At 50.1% G+C, this 23,782-nt stretch overlaps 1 protein-coding gene across 1 annotated transcript in view; it reads right to left on the reverse strand.

Moving 5' to 3' along the window:
• The window catches only part of lmbrd1 (LMBR1 domain containing 1), an 84,436-nt gene that overhangs the window by 19,180 nt on the left and 41,474 nt on the right, over positions 1-23,782 (reverse strand). Inside the window, exons 8-14 of the mRNA XM_064317081.1 lie at positions 20,652-20,777; positions 19,580-19,732; positions 14,266-14,330; positions 12,585-12,687; positions 10,747-10,851; positions 10,269-10,418; positions 9,837-9,903 (exon numbers count right to left, since the gene is read on the reverse strand). Of these exons, the coding sequence (XP_064173151.1) occupies positions 9,837-9,903; positions 10,269-10,418; positions 10,747-10,851; positions 12,585-12,687; positions 14,266-14,330; positions 19,580-19,732; positions 20,652-20,777 (769 nt within the window). The remainder of the gene's footprint in view (positions 1-9,836; positions 9,904-10,268; positions 10,419-10,746; positions 10,852-12,584; positions 12,688-14,265; positions 14,331-19,579; positions 19,733-20,651; positions 20,778-23,782) is intronic.

The following is a 23,782-nucleotide window of genomic DNA, read 5'->3' on the forward strand; positions in this document are numbered from 1 at the left end:
GGAACAGGCAAAAATAAATACTGTTCCAAAGCAAATTAATCCATTTGCTTTCAGTATTTCCAATAAACATTATGAGTTCCTATAACCATCCTGCAAAAAAAATGGAGAACGGATCTTGGATGTCAACACGAGTCCAGTGCGTCATAGCCTAGCACCTGTTCAGCGTGTCAGACAGACCTTTCCCTTCAAACTAATCAGCTGAAAGCCTCGGCATTATTAATTACATCACCGCGCTCAAAAGACAAATCCGCGAGGCTCGGTACGTGCAGAAGCCGCTCCGCTTAATCGCTGTGCCTCAGCAGAACCTGATCTGAACCGGCAACCTCCCCCTTCGCCGCAGCGACGCACGGGCGGCGCCCGGGAGAGAGCCGACGCAGAGGGGGATCTGGCTGCGGTACGGAGCGATGGAGCTCGGGCCCCGCCCTCTCCCCGCCCACCGCCCCCGAAACGGAGCGGGAGAGGGCGCAGAGAGCGTCTGCCGCTCGCCGGTTTCCGGGGGCAACCCCGCCCCCGTCGCATGTGTTCTCCCCGTGTGCCACTTCCTCCCTCTCCTCCTCCTCCTCCTCCTCCTTGCTGTCGGCCAAGCGACAGGCCGTGAGCCCGAGCGCAGGGGAGACTCCGTGTGACCGGCGCTGAGCCCGGGGGAGCGGGAGCGAGAGCGCTGGCGCCCTCTCCTGGTCGCGCCTCCGCCCACGCGGCGATAGGGACAGACTGCGCTTCTCCCAGCCCAGCCGCCGCGGCCAGCATCGGCCCGACCGGGCCGGCGCACACCTACGCCACACACCGCGCCGGCGCACACCTACGCCACACACCGCGCCTGTTCACTACCGCTACGCACCGCGCCTGTTCACTACCGCTACACACCGCGCCTGTTCACTACCGCTACACACCGCGCCTGTTCACTACCGCTACACACCGCGCCTGTTCACTACCGCTACACACCGCGCCTGTTCACTACCGCTACACACCGCGCCTGTTCACTACCGCTACACACCGCGCCTGTTCACTACCGCTACACACTGCGCCTGTTCACTACCGCTACACACCGCGCCTGTTCACTACCGCTACACACTGTGCCTGTTCACTACCGCTACACACTGTGCCTGTTCACTACCGCTACACGCTGGCCTGGGATCAGCAGTGTGTGTGTGTGTGTGTGAGTGAACTTGTGTGTGTGCGCGTGTGCGTGTGTGCGCGTGTGTGTGTCTGTATGTGTGTATGTGTGTGTCTCTGTCTGTACGTGTGTCTGTGTATGTGTGTGTGTGTGTGTCTCTGTCTGTACGTGTGTCTGTGTATGTGTGTGTGTGTGTGTGTGTGTGTGTGTGTCTATGCCTGTCTGTGTGTGTGTGTGTGTGTGTGTGTGTGTGTGTGTGTGTGTGTGTGTGTGTGTCTCTGTCTGTACGTGTGTCTGTGTATGTGTGTGTGTGTGTGTGTGTGTCTCTGTCTGTACGTGTGTCTGTGTATGTGTCTGCAGATTCAGCCTCAGTGGCCTGGTCACACGCTGCAAGCCTAGCTCTCTGATGCAGACTTTACTGCCTCTGATCTTTCAAAAGCGCAAATCAATCGACTGTGGCTTCCTGCATGCCCCGGAGCACCTCGGTCAGACTCCCCCATTAGCCCCCCCGTATGGTCGGGAAGAACAAGTGGAGGGGGGGCGAGATTCCATCTGCCTCCAGCCCCTCCCCGCAGACTGTGAAAGAGCGCTATCGTTTTCTAAAAAATCTGCACTGATATTCATTTATTTTTTGTAGCACTGTGAGAGCTAGCCGACAGCCAACCTTCATCTGATATGAGATTACAGCAGTGCAGCGAACCACACAGATGTGCTGTGTGCGTTTGCGTGGCAGTGCCTGCTATGGGCGTGACACGTTAGCCTCCGTGCGCGTACAAAACCAACGCACACTATTTTTCAGTGTCCTATTAGGCGAAAGCTACTGGCGTCTACTGTTCCGTCCTGGGCACGCAAACGGAACTGGAGCAGATAACGAGCCGGATCCGGAGTACGCGCCAGGCGCCGCGGGCCATTAGCCCGTCAGGCCAGGGCCTCGTTAGGCCGCGAAGGCCGCGGACCGGTAGCCCTAGCGTACGCTAGCGCCCCGCAGGCTAACACCGCCTGCGGCGAAGCCTTCCGCTCCGCTCTCATTAATCAGAGCGCGCGGGAGCCGCTACGCAGCGCAACGCCCCACGCGAACGCAGCCGAGCCGCTACGCAGCTCAGCGCCCCGCGCGAACGCAGCCCCCCCTTTCAACGCAGCCGCCTCCACGAGCCGGACGGCGGTTAGCGTTCAAACAACAGGCTGCATCTTCACGCACAAGCATTTATAAACAGTCCCAGGTCCAGCTGATGCAATCTTTTTGACAGCTTTTTTTTTTCCAGATAAACCTGGAGGAAGCGCAAAATTCATTTAAAGTACCTGCACTGAAATTAACCTTTCTGCAATAAACACAATTAAAAGTGAAAATAAGAGATCTAGCACCTTCATTTAACCGGGATGGTACTCATTTTAAGATCGGTACATAGATAAACAACAACAACAACACAGGTTTTTTTTTGCAAACAGTGGGTGTAATTTCACACTACCGGACCAATTAGACAAATTACAGATCAAACTTTTTAATCAGACGCGATACGCTTAATTAACCAGCAAGCGCTTCTGGAAGTCTTTAGGCCAGATTTACCAAGGAAACAGTCGCAGCGCTAAAAAACAAAAAAAACATACGCTATAATGTGGCTCTGCTGGAGTCGCAGATACTGAAACATTAATGGCTGTTAATTAATTAATGATTTACTGAGACCGGTTCTATTGATGCAATCCAATAAATTAAACGCCCTCATTCGCAAATTTTGCGGTAGGACACTCCCATAAAAAAGGGTCAGGAACAACATGGGATGCTAACACGTCCAGATTACAAGGCGCTAAGAAATGGGTACGAAGCAACCAGGCCCAAGTATCGAGGGAACCACAAAAAAGAACCTTATATTCGCAGATTAGGATATGTAGGTAACGGTCAACAAGGTACAGTTTCACAACGTCGTAGTATCGCATTGAAATACAACTATGCTATAATGGACTGACATCACATACAAAATAAATAGATCAGGTATAAAGAAACAAACAGCAGAGGGTGTAAAGAAAAGATGGCATGATATAAGGCGGTGTAAAAAAATAATAAGGTGGTGGTCACGCTGATGAATACTTGCTATTGGGCGTTCCCATCTCAGTCACCTGTGGCCAGAACGGGGCTGAGTTGTGTGCCTTTCACAAATCGGGGGGTAAACTGCTGTGCTCCTGCTCACATGATTAAGAGTGCGTCTTTTTGCTGCACGCGTGCACACACACACACACACACACACTCAGTGACAGAGTGGTGCAATATCAGCGGTCTATGTTAAAAATCTTTTCCAAGGAGCACATGAGCTCCTAAGATGAAGAATGTAGGAGCACGCTAACGCATCCCAGTTAGCAGATGCGCTCCGAAATGATTTCTCCAGTGAGCACACGTCCATTTACAGGAAGCAAATGCTCCTGAAATGGAAGCGCTGTCCAGCCCTGAATACGCAGGACTGTCGCACGCTCACACACACATGCATACACACACACACAAACACACACACACACACACACGCACGCGTATCGCACACACACACACACACACACACACACACACACACTCGCACACACACACACACACACACACACACTCAGCGTTCAGGCTGTCCAGGCCCGCTGCGAGTGCAGATCCAGGCTTATCAGTGTCACTCAAACAGTCTCGAGGTCTGCGACTCGTACCACCAGGAAGCCCGCGCGTGCCGCACCGGCGGAGAGCCGCGTCTGATTCCGCTCGGTCCAGAGATGTCAAGGTGAGAAGTGGCGTCAGCGGCGCCTAGCAACCGGCCTCACTTTGGGCGAGACGACCGCCATTACTGCGTCTCGCAGAGAGCGAAATGACTAACGCTCTGACTCACTCCGAGGCAGAAATCACCAGTCACGTCCTTCACAGAGGGGTCCATAAAAGACCCGTTAATATCGGTTATACACTCCAAACCCCCTGGTTTCACTCCCTCAGTGAATATACCCGACTGCAACTCCAGTGGATCAACACAAAGAAAAGACACTCAAACTAAAAATGCGCTCGCATTCTCGCAACGTAAAACACACACACGCTCGCGTCTCCGGCCCTGTGAGCACGCTTTCATACGCCACCGCTAAAACACACACAAGCCGCCATCACTGGCAAAACGAGCATGCTCAAATACCCACGGCTACAACACAAAAACACACAAAGCCCCACTAAAACACAAGCATCACTGGCCCAGTAAACAAAAACACACTCACACCCTGACTGCCAAAGAGACAGGCTGACATCTCTGGCCCTGTAACAATATATGCCAATATTGCACAATTATCCTAGGTCCCAAAAAGAGAGTGAAAGTATCACATGCATGTGTGTATATGGGTTATTTACTGCATGACCATCCCTCTGTTTGTGCCACACCTGGTGTTTTGTTGCCAAAATGCTCTAGTTTTGTCTATTTTATCTGACCATAAAATGCTGTTCCGGTCAAAGTTCCAAGGACATTCAAACTCCAGGCGCTTAAGTTTGCGTCTAGATGACTTTCTTTTGGCAGGCCTACTTGTTGTCATGGAGGTGGTGTCTAACTGTTGTTTTGGCGACCCCAAGATGTAACCAATGTCAAATTTTAACAACTGACTAATCCTCTACACTGTGGGTGGGTCGAAACACACCAGTGACCTCTTCCAGGTAGGGTCATCACAGTTTGAATTATTTTACACTTTTTCATTATTTCCCTAACCAAGTAATATGGGTATTTACAGGTGTTTTTTCTTAAATAAATAGCCTGATTTATAAAGATCAAAAACCTTTTCATTTGCGTGTTCTCTGACCTTCCCCATGTTGATGGATCTAAGGGAGTTTGGCATCCGTTTCACTCCGTATTCATGCCATAATGAAACAGAAGGTCATGGATGACCATTCAAAACTAAAGTTCCCGAAGACTCGAGTGAAGTTTAAAAAAGAAATAAAATAAAATACAGTAAAGTTAAATATGAAAGGCAAAATGCTTCTATTAGCCTAGATTTTGTATGCTCAAAAGATTTTCTAAGGGTGCCAATAATTGTGACAAACAAGTTTTTTTTTTTTATGAACCATTTTACTTCAGTTAAAGGTGAGATTTCCTTTTTATTACGAGTGAGCGATCAAGCGGATAAACAACGTTGCCATTTCACAGCTGTTGTTGCTCATCTTCACCACAGGGGGCAGCACTAATGGAGGACAGTATATCTTACTCAGTACGGCCTCGCGTGGCAGCCGGTGCTCCCGGTGGCGACGCGGTGTTTTACAAACGGCCGGTGCGGAGGGCGGGGAGGCCGATGGATTGAGAGGCCGCGATGTTTGGCACGGGCTGTGGCAGCGGAGGCGGAAATGGATGGAAGGTTCCGGAGCAGCCCGGAGAGAGAGACGTCCACGCAGCACGTTCGCGGCTTTCTCTGAGAAATCGCGCACGGGGAAAACCCCAAAGGGCTCGCAATACCGCAACAGCCACAACAGAACCAAAGGAGTTTCACTACGTTAGCCGCTAACTTTCTGAAATATTCTGTCATGCCTACCATTACAGATCAGTTTATTAATTTACTTACTTATTACTATTACTTAAAATGCAGAATACAAAAACAAGAAGACTAATTAATAAAACTGTGATCAGTAACTAGGGTTTGAACTATAGTTTCAATGTACTGGGTAGACTGATGTCACAACCAGTAACACGCCATTTGTATTGCAGACACTCGCCATGAAAACAGTTGATTCATGCGAGCAGGCCCTGCATATTTCTTTTAAAATAGTTATGATTTATGACGTTCTGTCTTTTCGCGCCGAGTGCGAATTTGTTTTTCATAGGTGCACCTGTGAGCCACACGCGGTCTTATTGTGATAAATTTGGCAATATTTCACAGAGTGATGGCCTTTCGTCTGATCTAAAATATGGGCCCTGATCATAACTAGGTTGCTATGACAGTAACGCCAATGGTGAATGCTGTTTTTCTGAATTCTGTCAAGTGAGCAATAAAGGCAAACTCAGGGCCGGTGCACTATGATCAATGATGGATCCAGACACACTGAAATGGAGCCAAGTTAGAGACCAGCGATTTCAGAACATAAACAGCAATAAAAGCAGACAGTCAACTCAACCAATGAGAGCGTTTCACTGTCCACGGCTTTGCAGTTTTATTGGCCTCCTTTGCTGTTAGATTGAACTGCTAGCCAGTTATGCTAGCCACACAGCCTGACAAATAAGCACGGAACAACCTAATGGCCAAACAGGTAGAGACCCACTGCATAGACTGTGATCGATAACATAGCTGTCAGGTAATACATCCTGAAGTGGTTCCATTAGCTAGTTCTTAGATTACATTACATAACAGGCATTTAGCAGACGCTCTTATCCACATGTTGCAGGAGAGATTCACCAGGCCAGGCTACATTCCTCCGGTCTTCAATCATCCAGTTTTGGTAATAACATGCCAACTGTAGCCTCATCTTCCTGTTCTTAGCTGACAGGAGTGGAACCTGCCGTGGTCTTCTGCTGCTGTAGCCAATTCTCTTCAACATAAACAGCCGTGAGCATTTGTGGCCGTTCTGTTAGCTGGAACGAACCTAGTAGTGCATGAAAATCCCAGGAGGGCAGCTGTTTCTAAGACGCTAGCTCCTCCATTTCTGGCAGCGACAATCATACCAGTCAGATTCGCGTAGATCATGTGTCATGTCCATTCTATTATGTGGTAGAACAGCAAATAAACCTCTTTAAACACCATGTCAGCTAGCTAAGGCAGCTTTGACTTGTGAAGTCAACAAACCAGCTGCAGCATTTCATGAATGCACGGGTATACTGTTGACATGACTAGTGGACTCAATTGGATTTGGTCACTGTCAATTCCTAGCTCTGTATAAGAAAGACTCATATACAGACGCAGCTCTCTTTCACTCGAACACACATTCACACACACACACAGAAAAAAAAGATCCTCATATTGGCAGACAAAAGGACAGCTCTGTCTCCCACAAACAGAACTGTTCACTCTGACTCACTGCTTTAATTATCTATTAAAGGCAATTAGCTACTATTTAAAATTTCACGACTTTCAGTCCCCTGAGCTACGAAAGAGCGCCCTCCTCAGGCCAGAATTTCCTCTCAAAGTCTCCTGCTTCGTCAAGCCCAGCAACAACGATTCCCTCATTTTCATTGTCATTCTATTCGCCATGTGACTCCATAACATTTCAGGCGTCTCTGGGAAAAAAAGCCCATTTTACAGTCTGAGAACCAAATGCGCCGTTTAAAGTATTAACAATCGCGGACTATAAAACAGCGCGGCGTCTGGACAGGCGACTTTCGCGCAAGCGCTCGGATTGATGGGCCGACGCGATGAGATCGGAGGGCTCCGGTGGAACTTCTGTGCTCCCTTTTAGTTTCAGACCACAGGCAAGCCAACAAAGGAAATTGCATTTTAGAAGCAAAGAAGTAAAAGTTTTATGTACTGGCTGCCTGTTAGAAGCTGGAACTCCAAACCTCATAAAGGCGAATTTATTGGCCTAAGAGTTTTGGCTGTACCCATCCAAAAAATAAAAAATAACACTGATTTGAATCAGAACCTCTTAAATCTGAAATAAATAAATAACCAAACAATGGAGGCTCTACAATGTAATAATGGCAAGGACCCCACGGAACTCGTCGAGTCTTTTAAGATTAGAGACACAGGAACATTACATCACAGATCGTATCAGTCTCCTCTGTCACAGGACCCAATCATTGCTGTGCATGTGTGTGTGCGTGTGCATGTGTATATGCATATGCACGTGCATGAGCATGCGTATATGTGCATGTGGATGTGGATGTGCATGTGGATGTCAATGTGGATGTGCATTCACTGCTTTTTCTGACTGGTCCACAGGGAAGTTCAGCCATCACCGGTCCACCAGCAACAACTCTGTATTCTGAGCGGGTCTTCTACCCAAACACTGAGGTGCTCACTGAAACAAAAGCACCATTTGCGTACAACACGCGGTGGACTGGAAACCCACTGCACTGCGACCACAGAACCTGGCAACAAATGCACGGTGACAATTAACCTTGCAAGCGGCCATTATTCCATCCCACGTTGAGCGGCTTAATTAGCTTCCAACCATTTTGCCGTTCGCATTTAACACTTTATTTTGATTCAGTCAGTCATGGACAAGGGCTCATCATCATAGCGCTCCACAGCAAAGCACCATGACCGGCTCATAACACTGAGTCACGGATGGCTCCGCCCACACCGGGGTTAATTAAGTGTCCCATCATTACCGTCGCTAGCGGTTAGCAGGTGTCCTCCACCAGCGCTACGGTGCTCACTTTGTTATGGGTGTGTGAGGTATGCAGTTCATTTGGACACACACACACACACACACACTGGCACACGCACACACACAGTGTCCGCTAGCCAGACACATAAGCGCCCGCTGATTATATGAACATAATAATGTCTGGAGATGAGGACAGCCCATCTCGGCGTGCCAATGAGCCAGACAGCACTCAGAACCGAGTCGAGCCTGAAGACCACACCCCAACGGCCTCAACCTCCAGCGCAGCCAATGCCCCGGAAAGATAATCTACGTATGCACTACCAGCTCTCAATGTGAGGAACAAGATTCCTCATCATCCTCTGCAGCACTTTGACCAAGTTCCACCTAACCCCAATAGTGCTGCTGACAGATTTCACCTTGGACTACTTTTTTTGAGTCCACTATGCTAATGTCTTTTAAAAATGTAAAATGTTAATCAAAAGCCCACTGGGCCTTTGATGTTCCATTCCCCCTCAGCTAGGGCCTACCCCTCCCTAAAAATGCATATGCGCGCACACACACACACACACCCATACACACAACAAACACACACACAAGCGAACACACACGCATACACGTGTACACACTCCCACACGCACACACACGCACAGCCACATACGGACAGACACACACACACGCACACGCACACGCACAGACACGCGCACACACGCACACACACACGCCTGGTCTCACATTACACTGCCCTTCTTCATCACCACTCAGCAGCTTTTCCTGGCGGATAAAAGCCCTGTCAGCGCTAAGCCGCTAGGCCCCGCGCTACGCCACTCATCCCCGCCCTTTCGGAACCCCGTTCAGACAGAGGATATCGGGCAGATGAATAAGTAATGGGCGCGCGGAGCCCTAGCACGTTAGCACGTTAGCGCTCGGGCGGCTATCGTGCTGTAATAACCGCCGACGCCCTGAGAGCGAGAGGCCCCAGCCGCGCGTGAGTAAAAGCTCAGGATTAATATTGATTTGCGGCGTAAATAATGAATGAGGAGGGGAATTACAAAGAGTTTCGTTGTTGTACAGGAGTACTGACGCCCCACATACTGGGGGGGGGGGGAGAATTCACGCCTGCGAGACAGCGAAGCACCAACCTGTGGAATTCGGAAGCGGAGCTGATCTGGACGGACAGGTGGGTGGAAATAGGTTCTGGCGGGTTTGGAAATGCCTGCCTGTTTTTGAAGGTCACGCTCTGTCTTCTCTTCTGGCTATAATGTTCTTTACCAGAGCCCAGACTGGATATGTCAGAAGGCGTTTGCAGCAAAACCGTTCGTCCTAATCGTGGTCTGGGTGTACGTGCAGCTAGACAGCGAGTGTGCGATGGGCACGCGGCTGTACGTATGTACAGTCACAGGGTGTGTGACGGCTGAACGTCTACATGAACTGGAAGGTGTGTGCTGGTGCAGGAGGGTGTATTTTTAAACTGCGTCTTACCTGTGGGGGCGTCGGCGTCGCAGATCCTGGCATTCACCACGGTGTCGTTCCCCTCCCCCGCTTTGCTCTGATCAAACACAGATCGACATTCAGGGGTCAGGATCAGCGAAAACCATCCCTGAGCAATGGGCTTCATTCAAAGTGCATGGTATTATTTTACCACTGTTTCTAACAAATATTCCTTTGAAAGTTGTCACATCAAGAATTGTAAAGTATAGCTTCCTGGGAGGGTTGCTCATCTCATCTGAAAAAAAAATCAATTCCAGGAGATCTACCATCCTGTAGGTTCTAAGGGACAATGGTAAGGCCCAAGGCTGGGAATCAGATCCACAAACTTTACACCCCAAGACTGGTGTGTGCTCTGTAATGACAAAAAGAAACCCCAACACACCACCCAAAAAAAAAAAAAAACTTCCTGAAAGCGATCCTCACCGGCAGGATGTACTTCTGGCTCCCGTACATGACGTACTGCGGCGCCAGGCTGTAGATCACGTAGCTGGAGTGCAGGACGATGAGGAGGAGGATCATGCAGAGGAAGAGCAGGGCCTGCGGGCGCGTCCGTCTGGGGCGGATCTTGAACAGCTGTCAGGGTGACAGAGGGGGGGCGAGGGGGGGGAGCTTTATTCCATCAAGAGGTCCTTCAGAACAAAAGCGCGCAAACATGTCGGGTCATGCGGGTGGGTACGACCCCCCGTCCCCCGGACAATGCGCCCGCTACACGGGGTCACGACCCGGAGACACGGGCCGTAATGGGTGTGAGAGTCCGAGGGGGGGGGGGACTCGACCGGCGGGGGGTGGTTATGGGAACGCTACACGAAAGGAGCGGGCCCATAGGCGCGAGGCAGCCCTACCGAATCGAGGGAAAAGAAGCGGGGGAAATGAGCGTGCGCGAGGCTGCCCTTATCCTTACCCGGATCCAGAAGAACCATATGCCCATGTTCCTGATGCCGGCCATTGACGTCAACACAAAGTACATGGTTATGACCGTTATCAGGATGTAGTCCAATGGGAACACCTGGGAGACATTGGAAAGAAAGGGAGAGCGATGGAAGGAAGGAGGGAGGGAGAGAGAGGAGAACAAGAGATGGAGGGAGGGTGGAGGGGGTGAGAGAGAGAGAGAGACAGAGAGAGACTGGTGTCAGTTAACAGCACCATTTTCAGCTGGTAAAAATTCACTCTCGTAGGCCCTTTTGAAATGCTGGTTTAACAATGAGAGGCCAGACAATGTGGGGGCTAGCGCACTGTGAGTCTAGGTCTCCACCTCCCGGCCTAACCCCGCGTATAATTTAACAGCACCTTTTAATTGATGCAGTGTGCACGTATCTCAACCGGCACGGAGGCGGTGACACAAACGCGACCGAGAAGGTAGCTACGCTAATGCGATTAAAGAAATTTTAGAAAACGGAAGCTTTCCTGAAAACGAATAAGTAAAACGAGTCAGTTTGGAGCTGAGACACGGACATGCTTCGGGGAGCACGTGCAGTGGAGCCTCATATGCCACAGTCTGAAGAGGTGCTGGCCCTTTTTGGTCAGGTGACCCGAAATGCCCGACCCCAGCCGGCACAGGCCAGTTACAGGGAGCGCCGCGAGCTCGCGATGGATAGTCCACGGAGCCAGGATCCGCCGCAGTGGAGACGCGGCCACGCTTCAGGACCCGGGCCTCGGACGCCCGATCAATCCCAGGTGGCAAACGGCAATACCTGAACGAACCCACCTGTCAATCACACCTGGGTCTGGGTTTACGCCACAGACGGTAATGAGCCCAGAATACAAATAGCAGCTGTTGGTCAGATTTATGTTTATTACTTTATTTATGGTAATTAGTCACGCCCTGAAGTTGCTGACTTCTGAAGACATGCACTGTAGCACCACAAATGAGGAGTTCAGGCAGCATTTTAATTTTTCGTCGCTACTTTCATTCGATTTTATCTCGCTTAATTGCACACGGTACAAAAAAACGTAAACGTGCCCAGAAGTTGAGACATTTATATTTTTGTCATCGCACGTCTCTGGCCTCCCTGAGTGAATTTATGAAGTGACGCCGCCCTGGAAGAAGAAGGAAAGTTCTTTGGGGAACTGTTGAAAGTCACGCTCGAAAGGCCCCCCGCCTCCGCGCGGGTGCTTCTGGCTCCCCACCGGCTCTCAGAAATGTTAATGCCCCGCGTCTCTCCGCCAGCTTCCAGCCCATAACTCTCACAACCGCGGCTGGAGCAGACATGCATTTTCAAAATTAGCAAAAATACAAACTGACCTTTAGATTCCCTCCCCCGTCTTGCTGCACAGGACTTTGCTCGTTCTCACAAAATGTGGTGATTAGACGAGGGCCGGAGAGGGACTAAGAACTCCCATTATACACATTTTTTAAAGCTCTCCACTTAATAATCAGCGGAATTAGTGGCCGCCGCCTCTCCTTCCTGCCGTTTCGTCAAGAGCTTTCCCGCGCAGATGGGAAGGGGCCGTCTCTCATTTTAGCGCTGCTAATTTGAGCAGCTAATAGCGCCGCGCGCGAGCGAACTCTAAGTAGGCCCCGTTTTAAAAAACGGCCAGCGTGCGGTAGCCCACGCGTGAGGCCTAACATAACTCTGAGTTTCGGGTTTGGAGCTCGGGACCGAGGAGACGAACAGGAAGGAGACGCTGCGTCCTCACAGATGTAGAGGGGCGTACGCTCTGCTCGGAAAAAAACAAAACAGAAATGAAATGCTTCCGGAACATTCCGCATGACGGAGACGCTGCGTTCGCCGGACTCACGGGCTGCAGGGCCAGCAGGAGCTCGTTCAGGGGGTTGGTGATGTTGGTTCCGAAGACGACGAACCCAGAATTGATCCCGGCTGAGTGCAGGGCCTTGTCCAGGCTGCAGTGGACACAAAGGGAGCAAGGCGTAAAAAACAATGTTCTCAACACATTAAAGCATCAATTTAAACTGCTCCTCGGCTCAGCTAATGCTACACTATGCTAAACCTATAACCCACACAAGCTCTTCTCCACCATCTCCTCCCTCCACCTCCCTCTCTTCCCTTTCTGGAGATGACCTTCTGGCCTACTCTGAGGGGAAGATGGCACGTATCCGAAACCCCTTCACTCATCCAGCGATCCTCCCTACTCCCCAGGGCGAATCCACTGCTAGGCTGTTTCGCTAGACTCTCAAGCATTCCAACTCATGACCACTCATAGTGCAACCACTTGTCCACTGGACCCCATCCTATCTACAGTGCTCCTTGACCCTCATCGGTCTAGCATTCAACCCGGGACACTCAACAGAGACGGCAGTGACTCATCCCTCTCCTCCTAGACCTGTATGCAGCATTCAACATGACCAGCCACAAACTACTCATCTCCACTTTGGCTGAGATGGACATTTGGCTGAGACTGGGACTGCCCTCTCTTGGTTTTTCCCATCTACTGTCATGGTCTGAAGACGCATCTCTTCAGACTGTACCTGCACTAACTATCGCTGCTCTGCAGGGCACTCCCTAAGGGCAATCTAGGATCGCTCTCACCACTTGTATCCTAATTTGTTCCTGTTGCACTTTCAAGTTACACTTGTACCTCCAACCAGCACTTAAATTGCACTTGTATCGTTATCTTGGTGTTGTAGCTTGTCATGCCAACTAGTTTGACTTACCATAACTTTCTGACCTAGCCTATGCTTACTGTGTGAACTGGACTTAATGTGTTCACGGCTATGAATATTAGGCTGTGAGTATTGTACCTTATTGGAACTGTGTTTTTTAGCTGATCCAATGACCTTAGATATGCACTTATTGTACATTGCTTTGGATAAAAGCGTCTGCCAAATAAATATAACGTAATGTAAAACTATATCCCCTAATACATTCACTTCCTCATATCACGATATTCTCTATTTCTCTCTTGCATCTAAGCTCATGCTGTAAAACTGTTTATTGACCTCCACCATCGGCGACCCCCGCTAGCCTAAACCTGCATGTGCGCGCTTACGTAAATCTCTCTCTCTTCAAGAGAGCGGCGGCTAAAAGCCCGAACGCACACGTAAATGGAACTTTAAGTACCGTGGCGTCGTGCATGAAAACAGAGAGAAAAAAATTCTACTTCTAGGCCAATTAAATACAGCACAGGGCAAGACCTTGGGAAACAGGGAGCAAAAAAAAACCATGGGTGGATTAGAGAGGATGAACTAATGTGCACTACATTATAAATGCGATTATGCCCAGCTGTGTTTCCCGGAGAAAAAAACTCAGCCGAACAGCAATTTTGGCTGCGGCGCACGCCGGGACGCTTCCTGTGTGACTCATTTGTCATTGGTGATGTCTGCAGGAGAACATTCCAGCACATTTGCTTTAAGTCTGTAGGGGGGCGGGACCACTGCAGAACACCGCATAGCAGGTGCCGCTGAAGTCTTTTTTTTTTTCTTTTCTTTTCTTTTTTTTTTCCCCGGCAGGAAGGAACTTACTTTGAGATGAACAGGGCCACGGTGAAGAGGACGGCGACCAGGATGAAGAAAATTCCCATTACAATCTGAGGGGGCGGAGACAAAGAGACATGTCAGTCAGCAAAGAAAATGGGTGGGGCTTACAAATCACCAGGACATGTGATGTCACAGAGGAGTCCACTTAGCTCATGAGGTAAAGCTCCATCACATGACCTGGTTGATTTTAACCCCTGATGGACAGTAGATGTGTGACACACCCCCCCCCCCCCAGAACATACCACAGAGAGGGCTCAGACCAATGGCCACATACTGCAGAACACACAAAAACACTCAGGCACAGGGACACCCCATCACCCGGAGACACTGTGTCAGCCCCAGCAAGAACAGCGACTCCAAACTGATCTCAGAACAGCTCCCAGCACTGTCCTCCCTCACAGGACGGCTTCGGTAAAACTGATCCCAGAACATCCCCCGACGCGGAGAGCCCCAACAGGACAGAGCCACTGAACAGATCCAATAACAGCTCCCAGAGAAGACAGTGCAGACATATCTGCGTGAGCTAATTGTCACTATTAAATGAAGTTCCGCCACTGCTCCTGTGCTGTTCCATTAGGCAGCTGATTAAGTGTGATTAAAGTCATCCGGCATGAACTGTTCCGCATTGAGCAGAGCCCAGTTTCACCGCGACGACCGGGTTGGACCAAGCGGCCAGGTTCCAGAGACTGGGGGTTTATGGGAAGGCTGCACCTCATGCACATGAGTTCTGGTACTGGTGTGCTGTGTTCAGACACTAGAGAACTGGTACTGGTGTGCTGTGTTCAGACACTAGAGAACTGGTACTGGTGTGCTGTGTTCAGACACTAGAGAACTGGTACTGGTGTGCTGTGTTCAGACACTAGAGTACTGGTACTGCTGCGCTGTCTTAGGTACGAGATCACTCACTTGTTCCTCTGTGGATTCAATCCACAAAGGTACATGCAATAACTGCAGACAGCCATGTTCTGTGTCATCAGTGTATTTCTATTAGAGGTGCAGAATGGCGCACGACTCCCCAGAAGTTACTGCAGGCTGGCGTCTGTAACATGCGCGGTGCGGTCAGAGTGAGCGTCACGATAAATGCAGGCTAATTACATTAGCCAGCACACCGCAGGGGGGCAGGGGGCGGGCCCCTGAATCACCAGCCAGACTGGACAACGATGGCAGACGCGTTCAGCAAGGAAGCTCGGAACTCTGTCTAGATGAGTGGATCTTCGCCTCACAACGGCATAAAAATGCTGTTTGAGAAACAGCCAATCATAACTAGCGGGACAGAAAGAAATTTTAACCAATTCTATGGCGGCGACCAACGCTGTTCAAGGTCAGTGAAATAAGTCAGTAAGCAATTAGCTGTACAAGACAGGAGCAAAACCACTCTTCATTACATTTTCTTGAAAAAACAATTGCCTTAAGTTCAGTGTTTACAAACAACGGAACTGAACAGCTCACCTCATGAAGTAGTTATCTAATTAGTACTAACTGCATAGGCTTTAAATACACTTTGCTTTGTTTCCACTGTGGTGACATTGTGACAGTGTTTTCATCCTTTTCCATCTTTGTTTCAATAAAGCCATCAGATTCCATCAATATTACTGGCAACGCATGCTTTGCAGGTTCACACCAGAAACATGTTAGGGTTGGGGTATTTTTTGGAGGAACAATCAGGTAGCGTACAGTACGCATGCACATCCTAGAGAGGGATTACATCACTTTACAAGCTGCTTTAGAGTTACTTGGTGTATTTTCTTTGGACCATGAACTCCCAAATGTCCCTTAACCAGTCACTGAAAAAGTGGCAAGTCATCAGAAGCGTGTAAACATCTAAAATATCCTCCACTGCACATAAAATCAAAAACATACAGTAAAACCGAAACAATATCAAAAATCTCCGTAAAGTGAACCATAAAGTTTAATATCTGGTACTACTGTCCATTGTATTATAGCGCTTATAGCATTTTCACTGTTATTTGTACTCGGTGCTCTTTGGACACATTAAACGAAATGCCTGGCAAAGAAACAAATGTTATTCATATGTAAAGCGGTCCTTAAATGGACGGCAGTCTCATAACCCCCTCCTTGCCGTACCACCCCAGATTCGCGGCGTGCACAGTACGCTTCGCGTAGGCGTCGTTGCCCCTGGCGGTCTCCGCAGCGTCAGCCGCGGCGTGACTCTGGGCGTGTTAGCGCACTGCTAAACGCAGAGGGAAACCGCGCCTGTCTTCCCGCCGTGGGTGGGGGGTGGGGGGGGATCCAGAGGTGGGGAGAGAGCGTGCTCGGCGTCGCATGCTACGTCACGCTGCGCTAAGGCTGCATTCACACCAGATCAGGCAATGCGGCACCTTGCCGCAGGGTCGAGCGGCGGTGTGGGCGTGTCACTACATGGCCCGTTTGTGTGACGTCGTGTTGTGAACTTTAACCACCCCCCCTCCATTTCCTGTCCGCTAACTCAAAAACGCAAACCGAAGGAAGCTTCTTGCTATCGTTATTTTGCAGCGTAGACTGCCAGCCAGACGCAGACGTCGAAGCTGGGTACACAAAATAAACCAAGCGAGGACACAACTGGGAGAGTATCATCGTTTGGTCCATGAGCTCCATAGTGCTAGGTACTAACATGCAAGAACTGCTAAATAGCAAACCTTTTACACAGCTTAATTCCGACGTTCGGAATTGATATTTAGCTCGTAGCCTAACTACTGTTTCGGTACTCGTCCCGTTACCCGGTACTGTCAAATCACCATGACGATAATAAAATCAAATCTTAGGAAATGAATCGCGTCAGCAATTCATCTGACGGTTGCTCGGTAAACAGCGGACCGCTACATGGTAATTTAAACAACTTACGTGATTGGCCACTGCAGCGTGACGTCGGGTTGCGTTCCGGCAAAAGTTGATTCTGGTTCAACTTTCTTGCCGCAGGCCGCTTGCGTTTTTTTTCGGCACCCCACGCGGTCAACCACAGCCGCAGCCTAAACGCACTACCCCCACTCAAACGAATGGGAAGACTGCCGTTTTTGCTGCACAACCCTGCGGCAAGCTGATCTGGTGTGAATCCAGCCTAACGGAAACCGGCCGCCGTCTCACCGCTGCGCAGAGGGACTCTAGGGGCTGTCACTAGCGCAGGCTGGTAGCATGGCGGCTTTACCAGGAGCTATCGATCCTGTGGGTTTTCATTTCGACCCTGATTTGGTGCACCTGACTCTACTAAAGAGCAGCTAAACAAGATCTCTAGGTGTGGAATGAGGCGTGCTTTGTTGGGCTGGAGTGAAAACCTATAGGAGGCTAGATCTCCAGGAACAGGGTTGGTTGCCACTGCTGTAGACTGTGGGGCTGTGGCTACAAGGGCTCCTCCCATGAGGTGTGGCTACAGGACCAAGTGTGGGCCTTGGGCTCATAAAAAATGGGTGTGGGCCTTGGGCAGTTTCATTGTTCGAGATACAACAGAAATCTACACTTCAGCGAGTTGTCCTGCTGACCCAAATTACTGATTCTCCTATTGACGTCCCTGTGTTTGTTTTATTTAATACATTAATATCACTCGACCGGACGTGCATGTGTGTGTCCTAGAAAAACAAACTATTGTTGGAATACAGAGCAAAATTCCAGGAAAGTGCTTTGACCGGCCACCCTGGCTGGCACGAAACCCCCTACATTTATCAAAACTGCATCGCTGTGCTCTTTCTCCAAAACGCACAAATCTACACCCTACCAGCCCAGCCCTCTGTACAATTCAGGTCACCAGCCTCACAGGCTCACTGCGGCCTGGTTCTCATAAGAAAATTAATAACAATACCACCGTTAAACTCCTGAATTCATTCATAAGCGTTTCACCTCAGACTGAAGGGTATTAACCGGGAAAAATGAAGACGGCGATCCAGGACTTAAGTAGAAAATTAACGCCTGGCTTGTGAGCGTTGGAGCATGAACGTGAAGTAATGGAACTTCACAGGGCCGACGCCTGCGAGTCCATAAGCTTTATGGTAATGCAAGGCTGCCGTATAGGCGGTCACGGAAAATTCCGGATTCTCACCGCTACCTCTAAAAATAAAAAAAAACGAAAAAAGAGGGCTGGGAAATTGGCTGAGGGGAGTTGGCGCGGGAATGAAAACTCGATTCGAGCGGCGCTTCGGAGTCGCCGCGTTGAAACAAATCGGATTCGCGCCCGCGCCGCGGACCGCGTTACGAGCCCTGAGGACGGGGTTTTCCCAGAGAAACGCGTCAGAGTAACCAAACGCGCGCGGAGAGGCTAACCTACCGATACGCAGCGCGACGGAGCGCCCTTTTAAACCGCCGAATAGCGGCTGAATCCACCCTGGCGCGCATTAGCTAAACAGAGCAAGCTGGAGGACAGAGGAGAGAAAAAAAAAAAAAAAAAAAAAAAAACAAAGATGATAGATCGCAGCTGTATATAAAGATATTCAGACGGTGCGGGCGCCGCAGAGGGAGAGCGCAGCTGCGACGTCTTCGGAATTAAAAACGGAGACGGAGACGGGGTATCCGCACCGGTGAGGATTCGGGCGTGACACGTGGGCCCCCGCGTCGTGACTGCCTGCAATAAATCGGGCGGGTTCTGGCTTCACCGACTGGAAGTTTTACAAAAATAATAATAAAAATGACGATGACGTGCCTGATGACCGCTCGCTAACCGCCGACGCGGCGTTCGATGCGGTGCGCCGACGTGCAGTTTCGGCAACCGAGAGACCGCGGGTCAATAAGGCGGAGATATAACTGCCGGACTCTCCGCTCCGGAGCTTGAGGGCCGGTCCTTTTGTCGGCTGTGCAAATCTTAAAAAAAAAATCAATCGCTCGAGCGCAACTCGCTGGACACGCGCGGGGGCACTTCACCCCCGCTTCGAGAGGGCCTGCGGCCCTTCAGAACGATCACCGGCGTATTCTGCGCCCTTCCCCCGGTACGCCCGGCCATTGGTATTCCCCGGGTCCGCCCGGCCCCTCAGCATGGTGCCTGTTTGCCTGCCGAGCCTCAACATTCCACAGGTACGCCTGCTCCTGCCCTGCTTGATATTCTACAGGTACACTTTTCCCTCGATATTCCACAGGTATAGATTCTGTCTACAAGACTACAGCACACATTCCAAACGTAAGACTTGTATAAATGCATAAATGTAACTTGGAACATGAATATAACTTATGCAGAAACATGAATAGTACATGCATGAATATAACTTATACAGAAACATGAATAGTACATGCATGAATATAACTTATACAGAAACATGAATAGTACATGCATGAATATAACTTATACAGAAACATGAATAGTACATGCATGAATACCGCTCACCTTCACTGGGCGCAGGGCTCCGCCCACCCTGGTGCAGCAGCTCTTCTCCACCACCTCCAGGTGGCGCTCCCGGCGATGCAGCACCCGCAGCTTGGCCTCCAGGTCCTGCAGGGTCCGCCGGTCCCGTGAGGAGAGGGGTCTACCGTCCTCGCACTGCGGCCCAAAAACACGAAGAGAGACGTGGAAGCACACGGATGACCGAGAGAGGGGGCGGAGCCTAGCACAGGGATTACTTTCACAGGGGGCGGAGTCTAGCACAGGGATGACCGTGAGAGGGGGCGGAGCCAGTGCCTCTTCGTCTGCAGTACCAACGTGCCCGTTAAAAGAGAGCCACAATGTCTGCTGTGACAGGAAGAACTGGGTAACAACAGTGATCTGGATTTTATCAACAACCGTCCTTTTCTCAACAACCGCCCTTTTCGGTTTCTTTGAAATATAAATAAGGGGAGTTCATTCTGAAGAGTTGTGAACATGGCACACTGTTTGATAAAAAAAGTTAAAGACAAATTAGGAGCTGGCCCCATAGTATCTTAGTCTTGGCCTCCATCTTGGCTCTGCGGCACAGCCAGTTTCTCTGGCAGGGCTGGTGTGATGAGAAGCCAGAGAAACGGCGTCTCACTCGGCTCTAGAGCCCAGACCTCAGCCAGACGAGACCCAGCTGCTTCCTCACAGTCACGTCCAGGATGTATGGATTACAGCTGTATTCTCCCAGGGCTATAATCTATACATCCTGTACTGATAAATAATTCATAGCTTTTTAAATGAACGCTGCCATGTGACTTGGCAATGGGACTGAATGCAATGCCAGCGTATTCAGGTTCACTGTGACAAGATAGCCCTGACTGTCAGATGAGAAATATCAGATACATAAGCAAAATAGGTGTTATCATTTAGCCTAACAACTACAAGAGCATCCAACACTTAGTCAAGCTTGGTCTTGAAAACTTCAAGCGTCTTCAGCATTTATTTAAACGTCTCACACTGGCCTTAACAGCCAATCAGAGAAGCCGGGTGGAGTAGCCCGCGGTGTTATAGAGACCTGTCATTGGACGGGAGAGGCGGTGAAACAGACCTTGGATTTGAGCTTCTCGATCTGGTGCTCCACCTCCTCCATGTCCTCGCAGTTCTCCAGCCGCTCGTAGGCCACGCTGCGCGTGCCCTTGATCAGGTTCAGCGGGAGCACGGACATCCCGTACGCCTGCAAAACACAGCCAACAGAGCGCTAAAGAGAGGACCACTACTACAGGAAAACAGCATGTTTATACACAGGGTAAAGAGGACCACTACTACAGGAAAACAGCATGTTTATACACAGGGTAAAGAGGACCACTACTACAGGAAAACAGCATGTTTACACAGGCTAAAGAGGACCACTACTACAGGGAAACAGCACGTTTATACACAGGGTAAAGAGGACCACTACTACAGGAAAACAGCATGTTTACACAGGCTAAAGAGGACCACTACTACAGGGAAACAGCACGTTTATACACAGGGTAAAGAGGACCACTACTACAGGAAAACAGCACGTTTACACACAGGCTAAAGAGGACCACTGCTACAGGAAAACAGCACGTTTACACACAGGCTAAAGAGGACCACTGCTACAGGAAAACAGCATGTTTACACACAGGCTAAAGAGGACCACTGCTACAGGAAAACAGCATGTTTACACACAGGCTAAAGAGGACCACTGCTACAGGAAAACAGCATGTTTACACACAGGCTAAAGAGGACCACTGCTACAGGAAAACAGCATGTTTACACAGACTAAAGAGGACCACTACTACAGGAAAACAGCATGTTTATACAGACTAAAGAGGACCACTACTACAGGAAAACAGCATGTTTATACAGACTAAAGAGGACCACTACTACAGGAAAACAGCATGTTTACACAGACTAAAGAGGACCACTACTACAGGAAAACAGCATGTTTATACACAGGGTAAAGAGGACCACTGCTACAGGAAAACAGCATGTTTATACAGACTAAAGAGGACCACTACTACAGGAAAACAGCACGTTTACACACAGGCTAAAGATGACCACTGCTACAGGAAAACAGCATGTTTATACACAGGGTAAAGAGGACCACTGCTACAGGAAAACAGCATGTTTAACACGGTAAGAGAGAACAAAACTGACTACAGGATAACAGCATGTTTTACACACAGCAAGAGACCACTGCACAGGAAAACAGCATGCTTTACACCACAAGGCTAAGGAGGAACACTCTACAGAACAACAGCATGTTACACACAGACAAAGAGACCATCGCATCGGAAAACAGCATTTACACACAGCAAAGAGGACGACTGCTACAGGAATAACAGATGTTTATACAAGGCTAAAGAGTACTACTGTCACAAAAACACTGTTTACACAGGTTAAGAAAGACAACTGAGGTAACTATACATACCTACATACAGCCGAGCTCACATTCTCTCTCTCTCTCTCTCTCTCACACACACACACACACACACACACACACAGGCAATAAAATTCTTGATACCCACAAAACTCAGCACACATACACTCACGTGGATATTCACTCACACACACACACACACACACACAATGCGCATGTCTTTGGAAACAAGGCATAATGACATACCGACACCAAAAGAGTTCTGATTTGCTTGCCTGCAGGCACGCTTGTTGTTAAGACCAGATGTACAGACTATAATTGTCCATCCACAAAGTACTTATTCCTGATCACACTCCGAGGACCACCATTTTGACTGCGGACCCGAGATCTCACAGACGCAGCCTAACAGTGCCCCCTTGTGGCCGCGGGGGGGATCCCGACCGACCGACCGACTCGGAGCGCACTGGAAGCTTCCGGGCCGTCTCCAAACGACCGCTCCAGCGACCGCGCGAACGCATTCCACAAAAAATGTTAAAATTCTTTTAAAATAAAGATATTTCGTAGGGCGGCTTTACAAATGCCGCAGCACGGCTCCTTTTAAAAATAAATATATATATTATAAAAAACTCGGGGCCCATCGATAGCCATTTCCTCTCCAGAGGGAGAGGGCCGCCGTGCGATGGAGCGCCGCGCTTTCTCTGTCGCCCGCGATATGAGCCGCTTGAACTTTAATTAAAAGCGAGGGCCATCTCCAATACCTGCGCTGGGGCCGATCGATGCCGAGCGAGGGCGAGCGAGGGGCGAGCGAGGGCCGGCCGCTCCTGCCTCCGCGCCTCTCTCTCCCCGGAGCGGGGGAGAGCGAGGAGACAAATAAAACGGGAACGCGTTTGGAGCCACCACCTGCGCCCCGCAGACGGACCCCGGACTTCTGTCTGGCTTCGCTCGCGTGAAATTGCGGTTTTTGTCTTTTCTTTCTTTTCTTTGGAACAGACCGGGGCGCGGTGTGTATGCGCAGGGGGGTCGGGCGGGCCGCAGGTCGGCTCTGCCGTGATCGGTCTCTGCTCAGGGTTCCAGCGGACCCGGCGCCCTGCAGCCAATCACGGGGCAGTGTTTGGGCCCGGACCACGTCCTGGATACCGAGCACGTCCCCAGAAAGAAGAGAGCTCCCTGGATTCACCATTCCCATACAGGGGTAAGCTTTTCTAAGAAGGGTGGGGCTTCAGTGGAGACCTGTAGACCACCGGAAGGACAGCCCGCACTGGAACGGACCACCCCCAGGAAGGAGTGGGCATTCGAGCCAAACAGCACGGCAATCAGAGACAGACACCGCTACGGACACTGGGCCAAAACCACCACCTTTATCTGCAACGCCACCCTAACCGATCTAACCGTAAAACGGACCGCAGGGAAACGGGCCTATTTTTCACTCCTTCGCCTCCCGAGCGGAGAGTTGGGACCCGGTCCCGCCCGCGGGTTTGACTCCAGCCCTGCGAGCCCTCAAAAGGACCGTTACATAGCGAATAAACGACAAAACACGCCGCGGCGCGGCTCGGCTCGGCTCGCCAAATCTGAGTCCATTAGGGCCTCACAGTGCGGGGAGCGAGCTGAAATAATGAAGAAAAGACAAACACGCGCGGAGCAGCGGTAAACATGGGAGGCCTTCAGAAGAGCTCGCGCGCCCATGCGCTGCTACCGCACCCCCACACCGCCGAGCAGACATACAGCACAGAGCAGACATACAGCACAAACGCACAGCGCAGAAACCGCTAAAAGGAGACCGTTTTTTATTTTATTTATTTATGTTTTTTAGAAGAAGATAAGCTCTTCCCAGA

The sequence above is a fragment of the Anguilla rostrata genome, chromosome 18, assembly GCF_018555375.3.
Source record: "Anguilla rostrata isolate EN2019 chromosome 18, ASM1855537v3, whole genome shotgun sequence".
Taxonomy (NCBI): Eukaryota; Metazoa; Chordata; class Actinopteri; order Anguilliformes; family Anguillidae; genus Anguilla; species Anguilla rostrata.